Source organism: Nomascus leucogenys, chromosome 3, assembly GCF_006542625.1.
Source record: "Nomascus leucogenys isolate Asia chromosome 3, Asia_NLE_v1, whole genome shotgun sequence".
In the NCBI taxonomy this organism is placed as follows: Eukaryota; Metazoa; Chordata; class Mammalia; order Primates; family Hylobatidae; genus Nomascus; species Nomascus leucogenys.
The window spans coordinates 103,845,372-103,859,473 of record NC_044383.1 but is presented as its reverse complement, the minus strand read 5'-3'; the positions used below and the strand labels follow the sequence as shown (position 1 = coordinate 103,859,473).

The window sequence follows — 14,102 nt, the reverse complement described above, 5'->3', positions numbered from 1 at the left end:
ACACACCAATTTATCTTTTGTAAAAATCCAGATTTTTAAGTATGTTTGCCAAAACCAAGCTACTTATAATCTCAGTCCTTAAACACTGACTGAACATCTGCAATTGTAAGACTATACTAAATATTAGGTGAATAAAAGAGGATGAATAAACGTAATTCCTGGCTCAGGGCACCCCGTATCTGACAGAGAAGCTAAAATAATTATCACAACCCGAAACTGATGCTCTGCTGAAACTTTAGAAAGAGAACACGCGCACAGAAAAGGGACAAACTGATGAACATCAGAAAAGGTTCTAGGGTAGGCAGCCCTGAATTTGAAACTTGAAGGGTTTACTTTTACGTGTGTGTGTGTGTGTGTGTGTGTTAGAAGGGACAGAAAAAGCAGGAAAAGAAGAAAAAGAGGGGGACATGGAAGGAATAACATCAGTGACTGTAAAAATGTACTAGGCCATGAAACTGTATGATGCATTTGGGAAACGGCATGGAGATGAAGGACTCAGAGATGAGGCTAGAAATGAGTGAAGAAGAAAGCAAGACGATGCGTCAACGCTAAGCTAGCAAGTTTCTGTGGACAGTGGGGCACAATTAACAATTTTTGAACTAAGGAAAGAAATTATTGCAACTATTTTTAATTACACAACATTAGATGGCCTGGAAGGAATTGAGACTGGTGAAAGGCGAGAGGAGAAAAATCAAGAGGTTCTTCAAGGAGAAAAAGATGCAAAGACGATGCAGACTGGCAGTGGCAGTGAAGTAAATAAAACAACCAAACTGAATATACTGTGGCTTGGAGAATATGTGTTCTCTGTTCATCCCATGAGGCTGGAGAAAATCTGTATATGGAGCTAGTTCTGGCTCAGTGAACCCTTGCCACCAGCTTGGCATGATTTGGGCAAACTCTTGGATTACCAGGAATCCACCAGGAGGAGTAGGGTAGGGTGTGCTGCTGGAGCTCAGCCTCTGCCTGGTGAACAGAGTGCTCAGGATATTACGAGGGGAACAAGGGCACATCTTAGACAAACAATATTGACAGTATGCAAGACACCTCAGGAGGAGGAAGAAGAAGAGGGGGCTGGGAAGAGGGAGGGGAAGAGTAGAGGGGCAGAGGATAGGGGAGGAGGAGGAAAAATAATGGCTAACGTTTACTAACTGCTTACTGTGTACCAGGTATCATCCTTTAAAGTCATATGTAAGTGTGCCAGTCACCTATATGTGGTAGATACTATTATTTTGCCCATTTTGTTTTATTTTATTTTGAGACAGTGTCTCCGTCTGTCACTCAGGTTGGAGTGTTGTGGCATGACATGGCTCACTGTAGCCTTGACCGTCTGAATTCAAGTGATCCTCTTGCCTCAACCTCCCAAGTAGCTGGGACTACGGGCATGTATCACCACGCCCAGGTAATCTTTGTATTTTTTGTAGAGACGGGGGATTGCCATGTTGTCCAGCCTAGTCTCAAACTCCTAAGCTCAAGTGATTCGTCCGCCTCAGCCTCTCAAAGTGCTGAGATTACAGGTATGAGATGTCGCACCTGGCCTGCCCATTTTAAATATGAGGGAATAGAGACACATAAAGTTTAAATAATTTGCTCAAGGTCAAGCAATTTAGAAATAAGCAGTCAGGGCCAGGCGCAGTGGCTCACACCTGTGAGTAGGCAGGAATTTGAGGCAAGGGAGTCTAATTACAGAGTTTTTGCTCTTAAACACACGTGTAATATCTAGGCAGCAACAAAAGTTTCAACCCATTTTCAAGGCTAGCCTGGTTTTATTGATCTACACTGATCCAGGTGGTAAAGTCTAGAAGTCTCCATCAGAACAACCTCCTTTGAGACCCTGAGATGCCTATGAAGACTGGCCAGTGTCTGGTTCCTGCCAAGACTGCTCCAACAGCTCTTCAGGCAGTCCCGGAACCACCCCAAACTCCATCCAGTGTGGAGGTCACCTTTCAAGGGAAAACTCGGACCCAACCTTCTTGAAAGACCAGGAAAACAGAAATGACCTCCTCTGAGGTCCCTACAGGCGGAGGTGGGGGAAACAAACCTCTGAATGAATTCAAATCTCTAAGTCCATTCTGGTCAGCAAGACTGGAAATGGAATTTACCCAGAGGGCAAGTCAAGGTTACACGGTCACTAAAGAGCTGTAAAGTTAAGAGTAGTATCTTCAGTATGAATGCAAAGCCTTCCCTCTTCGATGTTATAAATAAACATTATATAGTTAATATTTTAAATTTGTGTGTATTAGTGTGACACAATGCCTGAATCAGCAGCTATTTTTCCTCAAAGTGTAAGATATTTCAGTGTTTTATATAACTAACCTCCTGTTATTTTACCACATATATGTAAAATGAGGGAGGGGGAACTGAGAACAAGACCAAGGCAGTCATCTTAAATGTCTTACACAATATGTTTAAATTTAAAGAGATGTTATTTAATAAACCACTTGTCTGAATCTCCAAAGTCCAGGTTTCAAAGTGTGTTCAATCCTAGAACAGCCTGGGTAGGTTACCTTAATCAACTTTCTATTATCTCATGTGCCCAAATTTCTCCAAAATTGTCTTCTACAAAAAGGCAACACCTTATATTTGAGTCCTTTCAAAGTTTCATATTACATAGGCCTCTTTGAAGAACAAAGAACTGCTCCAGGAAGACACTTCAGCTTGAAATAACCTAAAAATCAATGCAGTTTTGACTGAAAAAAAGAAGAGTCATTTAATCAAATAGTCAAGAGGGAAGCAAAGAAATGTAATGCAGATTTAGTTCTCATTCTTGAAGGGACACATGACCTCATAATTTCTAACGTTAGAAACTGTTATAAGCAAGCCTTTTAAATATTACTTTAAAATGTGGTAGTATTATGTCTGCGCAGAATATATAATCTGAATTCAATCATGAGGAAACATCAAATCAACTCAATTGACAGACATTCTGTAAAATAACTGGTCAGTATTCTCAAAAGATAAAGGAAGACTGAGAAGTCAGGACAATTAACTGCTTTATGATCCTGAACTGGATCACAGACTGGAAAAGGGATATTAGCATTTTTTCAAAGGGAGTCTCAGTTACTTTGGTCTGTTAAACAAAAACCTAGAATTCCCTTAGCTATAGTGAAAATGAAGTCTACTAAGAAAAGTATGATACTTCTTAAAGATTTTTTGTTTTGTTTTGGCCAGGATAATATTAATAGCACACATATCTCAGTGTCTTAATTCAGCCATAGGCGTACAAGTACATTCTTCTAATGGATTCTTGAATCTGAAAGATCAGCCGTAATTATAATACATGACAAACAGAAGAAGAATAATCCCATTTTGTCTGTATTAGGAAATAGTGAGATCAAGTGCATATTTTGCTGGATTACTGTGAAAGTTGTTGTGGGTGTTTACACTTGTTTACAATGCATTTTTGTTAGCAAGAATGTGAATTATCAAAATACCCAAAGTATATAAACCAAATATTTAAAACAAAATTGACACGGTGGGGAACCATTAAAAATTAACTGCATAATGATGAACACTATACAACTTTAGCATATTCACAATGGTTAATGTAATCACATTCCAAGTATGTCCACTCTTGGCAGACATTGCAAACATTAATGCCAGAAAACATTATTCTTTTTCAAAACATTAACTCCATATTCAAATTCTGATAGTTTTAAGTTTTAAAATCCTTTGGCAGTGGGTTTTAACAATTAGTTGGTTAATAAAAAATATCGGGCAGGATAAACTAAAACGATTCTTCTGTTTCAGCCACACATATAATCATTAGAAGCCACCATATTTTGGAATTAAAGGTGGTATTCCAGAACATGCATTCTCTCCCTGCTGAATTTCAGCAGACATTCCCTTCTTTTACTGCTTCAGGCAATATAGCTCTGGATCCTTGGGACCCTGCAAGGGCACTAGGGCCTTGCCTCTGCAGCCATGCCAGATCCTGTGGCCACATCAGCTTGCAGAGATGCCTCCCACCCTTCCACCCTTCCAGGAAGCTGGGCAACAGCTGCACAGGAATGTCCACTCTCTGAGCGCCAGCCACTGAAAGACAAAGAACTTCTGTCTCCTCCTCCTTCTGCATTCCTGGAGGATGTTCAAACAGACCAGGAGTTTATTTAACTAAGTTAAAATATAGGTCTGGTTAGTGTTTTTGGTCAAAGGAAATCTTTAAGGTAGCCACAACAGAAATTCTGAGCATCATTACATAGTTTATCTTAAGCACATCCTCAATCAAAAATACTACCTACTTCTTGTGTTTTAGACGAAATTGCTGTATAATGTAATAATGGGCCAGTCCACCCGGGAAGGATGATAGTGCAATGTGGTTTTAACCAGGAGACAACAGCAGTGGGAGTAGGTATCTTGCAGCTACAGAGACACAGATATAAATCACTCTTTCACCCCTAATTGTACACTCTTGGGATCTTGGGCATGTTCACCTAATCACACCATGCCTCGGTTTCCCTATCTGTGGAAAGGCACTGATAATATTTACCTTGGAAGGTGATTAGGGGATTCTAGAAAATACATGTAAGAGCCAAGCAGGTGCCTGGCATACAATAGGCACTAAATATGTTTATTTCTATAATAATGAATGATAATAATAATAAAGATGAGCATACATTTTATTTTCAAAAGACAAACGTTCAATTTATACAGAAAAAAATTCAAGGAGAAAAATTAATTGGCTTTATTGCTGCAAATGAATTGCAATTCATTATTCATCTTTTAGTGATGCATATAAGCTTGACAGCTCAAGAATCTAGAAATGGGGAGGATAACACCCTGAGGCAGACCATGATCACCTTGCAAGCTAGCTTGAGATGCGTAGTTAATTCCATTCTTTTCTGCCTTTTTTCTCTTATAATGTAGAGATGGGGGTCTCACTGTGGTGCCCAGGCTGGATCGCTTGAACTCCTGAGCTCAAGTGGTCATTCCTCCTATGCCTCCCAGTGTTAGGATTACAGGCATAAGCCACCGCCCCTGACCTTTTCTGCCTTTGTGTATATTTATGAATATACCTCAAAGATGGTGGAGGAAACTCCCTGGTGTGGGAAAGCCACATCCTGCTTTGGGAGGATTTGCTTCCCTTAGTTGCTCTCACTTTAGCCTCTGACATGACAGTCTTATGCAACAAAATGATTCCTCCACTGTTATGTCAGCAGGTGGAATGAAATGCTCATCTTCCGGGCAAGGCACATGCTTCCCCCAAGAGACCCGTGTGGAAAAGCTGCTTCCGGCCCTGCAGCACTTTGCATCACTTTTCACACTGCAGCTCTGACACTCACCCCCTCCTCAGAATCTCAAAGAAATCTCCTGGCTAATGAGGGTCTTCCTGACAAATGCCTCCATAAGTTAATACACATTAGATTACCAGAGGTAATGGAACAATAAGTGTTCTCAGGGGCCTTCAGCATCCCTGGAAGTGTCATCCTGCCCATTTGAGTCAAACTACAGTTAAAAAGTTACCAACAATTATATGGAAACTACCATCTTGACTTTGTCGGAGTAACTCAACCATCATTAAATAGACAATGCTCCTAGGGATTAAAAAACAATCTTAGATCTTTTTATCCCATGGGAGCTAGTTTAGGTTTCTGAATCGTCTCAGGGCTGATCTGGGCTTCTAAACTGTAGGAAGAGGCAGCAGGAGTGAGGAAGCAACTCTGGGTGCAAAGGTCAAGACAGGTGAGAAGGCTGTGTGTGTTTGAGAAATTATCAGTAGAGCTAGCAGGCAGACAGGATTTTACCTAAAACCTATATCATTTTTAAAGTTGTGTGCACAGAGAATTTCAGAAAATCTCTATACTCAAAAAATGTATGTTAAGATTTTGTTATCGTTTTCAAATTGTCCAACCCGAGCTATTTCCTTGCGCTTAGGATCAAAGGGTCATTGTTACTCTGATTTCAGGTTCCAGTGCGCTAACAGCACATCTCAAAGCATAAAACACTAAATTTCAAAGGCTATTTAGGAAACTGACCTTTGCACTTGCTGTTTTCTTCCCCAGAAAATTCTGACCTCAGTCATACCAGAACAGTCCATTCCCTTACCTCGTTTTGGGTCTCTGCTCAAATGTCCACTTACTGATGATGCCTCCCTACCATCCCATTTGAAGTGGCACAAAAACACTCAAACAGGCTCTACCTCACCTTTGGATGCCTTCGTTTTCATTATTCCTTTTCTTTCTCACCATCTCTCACACTACAGACGCATTTGCTTATTTTCTGCCTTCCTCTCCCCGCAGATGCAAGTTTCATAGAGGAACTTTGTTTTTTCACTGTTACATCCCAGTTCCTGACAGAGTACCTGAAACATAGTCACTGTTCTATTCAATAAATATTTGTCAAATGAATAATGAACTGTAGATGGTTTACCAAATGTCACGTATCTCTAATTCTCTTCCCAGCAGCACTGAAACTCTAACAAAGGTTCTGAGACACACACACAAGGCTCACATCTCCTTAGATGTCTTTTGCTGTTTCAGCTTATGAAGCAAATGTATCCTTCTAAGTTACCCCCAGAGTTTACACAAGCAAGTTTCTCTTCTAATCTTCTCAGGATATAGCATTAATTAACACACCACTTGCCCTTCTCTGAAAATATCGAAAATTTTGATGCTCAGAGAAACCTAGTTCTCTTTTCTTACCATATTGATCTGAAGAGCTGGTGAAGAGAAGATAGTCAGAAGCACAGGTCTGGGATTCGATATCCAAATCTCCCAACCTCAGAATCAGTCTTTTCCCCTTTGGTACTGTAATTGTCTTTTCGCAAACAGTGTGATTGGGGTAGGTCCCAGGATAATTCTTAGATGTCATTGTGCCACTATCCTGATAAGTCACTAGGTGTCCACAGCCATCACCTGGTAAAAAAAAAAAAGAAGGGAGGAATAAAAGAAGAAGGGGTAATTAATTCTTACTGAGGACTGAGAGTCCAATACAATCGCCAAGTTACATATTTTACTGTTTTGGGGGAGAAGGAAAACCAAAAAACAAAAGAAGAAGATTGAATTATTAAACAATATCTATTGTTTCAGGTTATTTCATCTCTTGTTTTCCAGTTTTATCTTCTTGTTGACCAAAATGTTTCACATATTAGAACGGAAAGCCCTTAGGAAACAAATCATTTAATCATTATTTTTTCTAATCATCTATCTATTCACCCATCCAAACTTGCTCAGCAGGCCTTGCATGCATTTGCCAAGCCACTCCCAAAGTCAATGTCATGTAATAATTCAAAATGGAGAAAAAATATTACTCACTTTAGAAGGTGGTTGTGCTGATTAAATGAGATAATGTATAGAAAATGCTCCTGTTAGAATCTGAGGCTTAAGCTGACACAACTTTGTTTAGCTACAAGTCACTTAGCTGGGGACTGAACCTAATAATCATTTGAAATGTATGTCTTAGTTAATGACAGTCACAGATTCTAAGGTTCTCCATAGACTTGGGATGTACAATCAGAAAATGTCAAGGATCTACTATGTTGAGTGCTTTTCATAACCAGACATGGTATTAAAAGCTGGAAACACAAAAGCAGCACTTGCTGTCTCATAGAACTCAGAGTAAAATGGCAAATAGTCACACATTCAAATAACTATAATTCTAGGTGCTATGTGTTATATATACATCAGGGGTCTAAACAAAATGCAAAGGAGAGAGGCAAGAAAGAATGTTTCAGCGAATTACCAGCATTTCATCAAAACAAGAAATTATCTGAAGACTTTTCTGAATAGGGAAGTTTACCTATTAACCTACAAGTTGCTCTGGTTGATTAAAGTGACTTAGTCAATCACACAACTATCTAAGGACATGCACAACTGGGTGGGCTGCAAGGAGAATGAGCATACGTTGCATTCAGATTGCAAAATGTCTATGGTTAGTACAGCTTCACATAAACAAAGCAAAAATTTCTGGTCTCAGCTGGAGGGAGAGAAGCAGAAAGCTGTTGAAGAAGGAACTCTCAAAGGTAGTAAAAGAAGGCCTCTCCATCCCAAAGTCTCTGATGGAGAAGCCTCAACTTGGGTATACTGTGAATCTGAGGACCTCAAAGCAGCCCTCTTCCCTCCCAGCCTCTTTCCCAGTTAGAGTTGGATTGAGGAGTCTTCCTTTATTCCACTTCCTTCTTGCCTTGAGGTGTCAGGGCCAAATGGTAATAGAGGTTTATTAAAAAAAAAAAAAAGAAAAAGATTTGAAAACTCTAGAATCTACATCATCTCAACAGCCAAGACCTAGGGAAAGGATCTACCCATTATCCAGAAACTCCCACAAGATTCCTGGCAGCCCCTGACAGGGGGCTGAATTGGGGAAATAGAGTTGGCTTTAATGGACCCATGGGTTAAGGAGTGCCGGGGGGAGCTTCAGACAGCCAAGATAAAACTACCATGAAGCCCTGAGATCTAGGCAGAATTAGTGAAATTTACGTGGTAGGCAACAAGGACACATAGAATTTTTTGAGTAGGAAGATAACGAAAGAGGTATTAGAAAAAGATGATCAACCTGGCTGGACCATGCTACAGGAACTAGAATGGGGACAGAATCTGGATCACAGGAGCAGTAGGCAGGCTAGCAATGGGGGTAGCTGGAACAGGAAGGAAGGGAACAGAAAACAGGCAAATTCTTCAGACAAAATCAACAGATTCAGGTTTGGGGGAACTATAGTGGGAAGAACAAAGGAGAGAAAACACCAAGGCCTTGTTCAGTCGAGAAATGATTGCAACACAGAGGCCAATATAGACAGCAGAAAGAGTCCAGAGAGGGAGGAGGTTTGGGGACAAAGGTTGTAAGGTTGGTTAAGTTTGAGGTGACAACTAAATTCCTTGGGCTCCCTGGCAGTTGGTAAACACAAAATTGCCAAGAATTAAATGAAAATGATACTAGAGAGAAGCACAGTGTGCAGGAGCACACAGTGCACAGGGTTTTGATTTAAAATCTGATTTGTCGGCTTTAAAGGGCTTTAATAAAAAATCCAATTTATAGTTTCTCTTTAAAACTGAAGGACAAACTGGGAGCAGTGGCTCATGCCTCTAATCCCAGCATTTTGGGAGGCCAAGGCGGGCGGATCACCTGAAGTCAGGAGTTCGAGACCAGCCTGACCAACATGGTGAAACCCTGTGTCTACTAAAAATACAAAAATTAGGTGGGCATGGTAGCGCGAGCCTGTAATCTCAGCTACTCGGGAAGCTGAGGCAGGAGAATCACTTGAACCCAGGAGGCAGAGGTTGCAGTGAGCTGAGATCCTGCCACTGCACTCCAGCCTGGGCAACAGAGTGAGATTCCATCTCAACAACAACAACAACAACAACAACTGAAAGACGTTGACAACCACATGATCAGGCATTCTCACAGGGCTAGTGATACAGTGGCTGTCCCTTGAAAGGAGCCAAACATCCTAGTTCTTCACCAGGTCCTTGTTACTCATTTCTGTTACCTGCCCTACCTTTGTAAGCATTTATTTTGAGCACCCTCATAAAGCAATCCTACGGTAATTAGTACAAACAAATATGCATCTAAATATAAACACAACACAACCTCTCCAAGCCACCAAGAAATCTCCTGGTCAAATATTTAAATGTCACTTTTCTTAGGACTATGAAATTCTCCTTTCATAAAAGAAGAGGAAGAGAAAAACATTTTTTTTTTCAGAAAACACAGTTAAATATAAAATAAGGAGCAATTATATGAGTCAACCTACATGTGACTATCATATTCTAAATTTTATTTTTTTAAAGTGACATGTGTCAGCAAAGGAAAATCTTAGGGTGTCACTTTTTTTTTTTGAGACGAAGTCTCGCTCTGTCGCCCAGGCTGGAGTGCAGTGGCAGGATCTCAGCTCACTGCAACCTCTGCCTCCTGGGTTCAAGCGATTCTCCTGCCTCAGCCTCCCGAGTAGGTGGGACGACAGGTGCATTTACGTCCGGCTGATTTTTTGTATTTTTAGTAGAGATGGGGTTTCACCGTGTTAGCCAGGATGGTCTCGATCTCCTGACCTCATGATCCACCCACCTCAGCCTCCCAAAGTGCTGGGATTACAGGCGTGAGCCACCGCACCCGGTCAGGGTATCACTTTTATTCAGCCCTTTAATTGTATTTCTTTCCGACCACTTCCACTCTAAGGCCCAAGAGGAAACTTCTTTCACCCAGCAATGCTGGCACAATGCAGGCAAGTTCAAATCGTCAACATTCCCATCGTTACTTTGCCTGGGGATCTGTACCTCCTTGGGGAAATTTCTCTCTTCCATTAACTATCAGAACAAAACTCCATGAGTCTTTGTTCTGCCAAAGAACCTGAATTGCAAAGGAAGTGCTGAGTACTAATTTATTAAAAAGCAAACTGTCATCAAAAGTTCTAATATCACTCTAACCTATGGAAGTAGACTATGGAGTTTTCTGTGGCAAGACTAATATAATAAGTTTATTCCATGGGTATTAACTACATCAGGAATTTTCACTCTCTTGTGCTTCCACAGTTTGGGTGATTTCAAAGGATTAAGTAGAAAGATACCGAAGGGTAAAATGAAAAACTGCTAGGGAGAGAAAACGCCTACAATGTCATGTGTTGAAGAAGGCAGATGTATACACATGAAAATAGACAAGTATTATTTATTTTTGAGACGGACTTTCGCTTTTCTTGCCTAGGCTGGAGTGCAGTGGCGTGATCTCAGCTCACCGCAACCTCCGCCTCCCAGGTTCAAGCGATTGTCCTGCCTCAGCCTCCTGAGTAGCTGCAATTACAGGCATGCACTACCACACCCAACTAATTTTGTATTTTTAGTAGAGATGAGGAGAAGCATTATTCTTATTACCTCATTCTGACACTCAGGTAGCCTACCTCTCATAGCCTGACTCTCTAATTAACAATCACTGACAAAGAAGACAAAAGTTACTTTAAAAACTATCAGTTTATCTTCTTTGTCTCATGTATCAATGTCAGTATCCTGGTTGTGATATGGTATTGTAGTTTGCAAAGATGTTATAATTGAGGGAAACTAGGTAAAAGGTATACAATATCTCTCTGTATTAGTTCTTCCAATTGCATGTGATCTACAATGATCTGAAAATAAAAAGGTTAACTAAAGAATTGAAAAAATAATGTCAATCAAGTTTGTCTGGGTGGGGATGGAAGTGAGGAGGCTTTTACTTTTTCTATTTTGTACTTTTTTATACTCTTTGCATTTTGTTATCCTGTATGCTTTTTCTCTTAATTTTTTTTTTCTTTTTCTTTTTGAGACAGGGTCTCATTCTGTCACCCAGGCTGGAATACAGTGGCACGATCACAGCTCACTGCACCCTCGACCTCTGAGGCTCCAGCAATCTTCCCACATCAGCCTCCCAAGTAGCTGCAACTACAGGCCCACACCACCACACCTGGCTGATTTTTTTTTTGTTGTTGTTGGTAGAGATGGAGGCCACACTATGTTGCCCAGGCTGGTCTGGAACTCCTAGGCTCAAGTGATCCTCTTGCCTTGGCCTCCCAAATGCTGGGATTACAGGTGTGTGCCACTGCACCTAGCCTAAAATTCTTTTAATTAAAGCATTTAAACAGATCTGCAATAAAAAGATCTCTGTGAAATACAGTTGACCTACTTTCTTCAGCAATGAATTAAATGAAGGGGCATACACAAAAAAGTGTTTATTTTAGATTTAAAAGACACTTATGTGCCATAACAAGTGAGACTTGCTTGAAACCTGATTTGAAAAACCAACCTTATAAAATCTCTTAAATAGATAATTGGGATATTAAATAATTTCAGATAATTATTAATTTTATTAGGTGAGACAATGGCATTGAGGCTACATAAGAAAATGCCATTTTTTTGAGGGATGCCTATTGACATATGTAGGGCTGAAATGACATAAGGTCTGGGATTTGCCTTAAAATACCTGGCAAAAAAGAGGAGATGCAGAATAAATGAAAAAATATGGAGAAATGTTGATGGTTGCTATAGCTGGATGATGAGGGCTCACAGTTCTAAGAATATTAAAAATTAAAAGAAATAAAGATCCATCTTTAAGGGAAAAAAATAAAACCACGATCTTATGATTAAACTCCAAGTAATGTTGTGGGGAGGATAGGCGGGGAGTAACACAGTAAAGTGCCACCTATCTAACATCAAAACAGGGGGAATGGGGAATGAGGAGGGGAGGAGGAAGTTTTGCCATAGGGAATTTGACCACTCTTCAAAGTGGCTACTACACAATGTTTATCTGTTCCTTCCTTTCGACTGTAATTTCTTGCCAAAGCACATGATGACTAAACTAAGTATCACTTCCTCCTCTTCTAGACTGAAAGCTCCTCTTGACTGTAGAATATTTCCAGGGTGGTCTCTCTGTAATGGGCCTAAATCCTGGTGTCTGTTTGGAGCCACAGCTGGTTTGTGACACTGACCACCACTTCCTCAAAACAATTTACAAGAACAAAACTAGATGCATGAAGCTTAGATTCTGGAAAAAGGTGCCAGTATTCATGAATATTTCAGAACTCCCAAAGTGATCTATGTACAGAATTTAAGTACACAGATTTTAATTCTGAACATCTGGAAACAATCTAAATTAGAAAAGAATAGCCAAACTGATATCTCCAAGCAGTGTGATGTTAAGGAAGTTACTCATGTTTTAGAAGAATATTTAACATGAAAACACTTTAATACAGAATATATTGTACACACATAGATGTGCAATATTTAAAGTGTTTACTTCTATGGTATAAGTTTACAAGTGATTTTCATTTTATTTATACAGTTTTCTTCTAAACATTCTACAATATGAATACATATAAAGGAGAAAAATAATATAATTGAAACTACCAAATTCACCTAATATTCTTTGTAACACTAAAGGCTACTTTCAACATCAGCCTCATAACACAGATAGGAAGAAGTCTCGGACTGTCATTAAAAATTCAGGAAACAAACAACTAGGAACTTAGTACACTGTAGTTCTCACTTCAAGAAGTCCACAGTCAAGAGAAGAAAGATGTATTAACAAGTAAATTCTTGACACTTACAAAAACAGAGATATGGACTCAGTATCTATTCTCCAAATGCCTGAAATTAATGGATAGGTCTCTACCTTTTAGCCTTTAACATTAGCTATTCAGGAGTTGTCGATATACAAGCTACTTTCTAAATAAGCTTAGAACAAATCCTAGATGCTTGTATACACAAGCCAATCCTTTATTTAGTCTACTTGAATTCCATCCACTACGAAAGGAAAACAATAACTTCCTTAAAAGGCTATTTCCCTTTGATAAGAAATCATGTTCCACTAAAAGAAAAGCAAAATAAGATATACCTGGTATGGACTAAGTTCTGCAATACTAGAAAGCATGATTAGACTTTAGAAGAAAACTTGTAACTGAATTGCACTTGTTGGAAAATGATCTGGGTGGAGTAAAATGAATAGTGCAAATATACTTTTTTTTTAATTCTTTTTTTGAGATGGAGTCTTGTTCTGTCACCCAGGCTGGAGTGCAGTGGCGCGATCTCGGCTTACTGCAACCTCCGCCTCCTAGGTTCAAGCAATTCTCCTGCCTCAGCCTCCCGATTAGCTGGGATTACAGGCATGCAGCAACAAGCCCGGCTAATCAAATATACTTTTTAGATTGATTATTAACTAGTCCTTAGAGCAAGACAGAAACCTCAAGCTTTTTTTAAATTATTATTATGGCCTATAGTTAGAACACAGATTTTTTTATCACACCCCAAGTAATCACATATGCATACACATGTATAAACAATGAACAGAAGTTAAATGATACAATTACTTTATTATATGTAATGCATTGTGATTATTTCCTATTCTATTCAGTTTCATTTTTGTCTTTGTTAAAGCATACTGGTTGTGTCTATTGAAGTGATTTCATTACCTATTAATGGGTCCTAACCTGCAACTTGGGAAAGAGTGCTCTAAAATATCACAAGAGTAAAACCATTTCTAGAAACGTGATTTCATTAGTTGTATCCTTGCTCTTCTAATATTCAAGTTACAACAGGTCTCAACACATATACAATCATCCATGTGTGGGTGTGAGAAAATTTCTTCCCATGTCTAAGATCAAGTGAGCTCTTGATGACTACAATCTTTTCAACCACAAAGGAGAGCCTGCAATTATT

The 14,102-nt window shown here is 39.6% G+C and overlaps 1 protein-coding gene across 2 annotated transcripts in view; it reads right to left on the bottom strand.

Moving 5' to 3' along the window:
- Positions 1 to 14,102, bottom strand: part of DCBLD1 (discoidin, CUB and LCCL domain containing 1) — an 89,675-nt gene that overhangs the window by 62,007 nt on the left and 13,566 nt on the right. For both annotated transcript variants that reach the window (XM_030809613.1, XM_030809612.1), the window contains exon 2: positions 6,639 to 6,851. In XM_030809613.1, the coding sequence (XP_030665473.1) occupies positions 6,639 to 6,851 (213 nt within the window). The remainder of the gene's footprint in view (positions 1 to 6,638; positions 6,852 to 14,102) is intronic.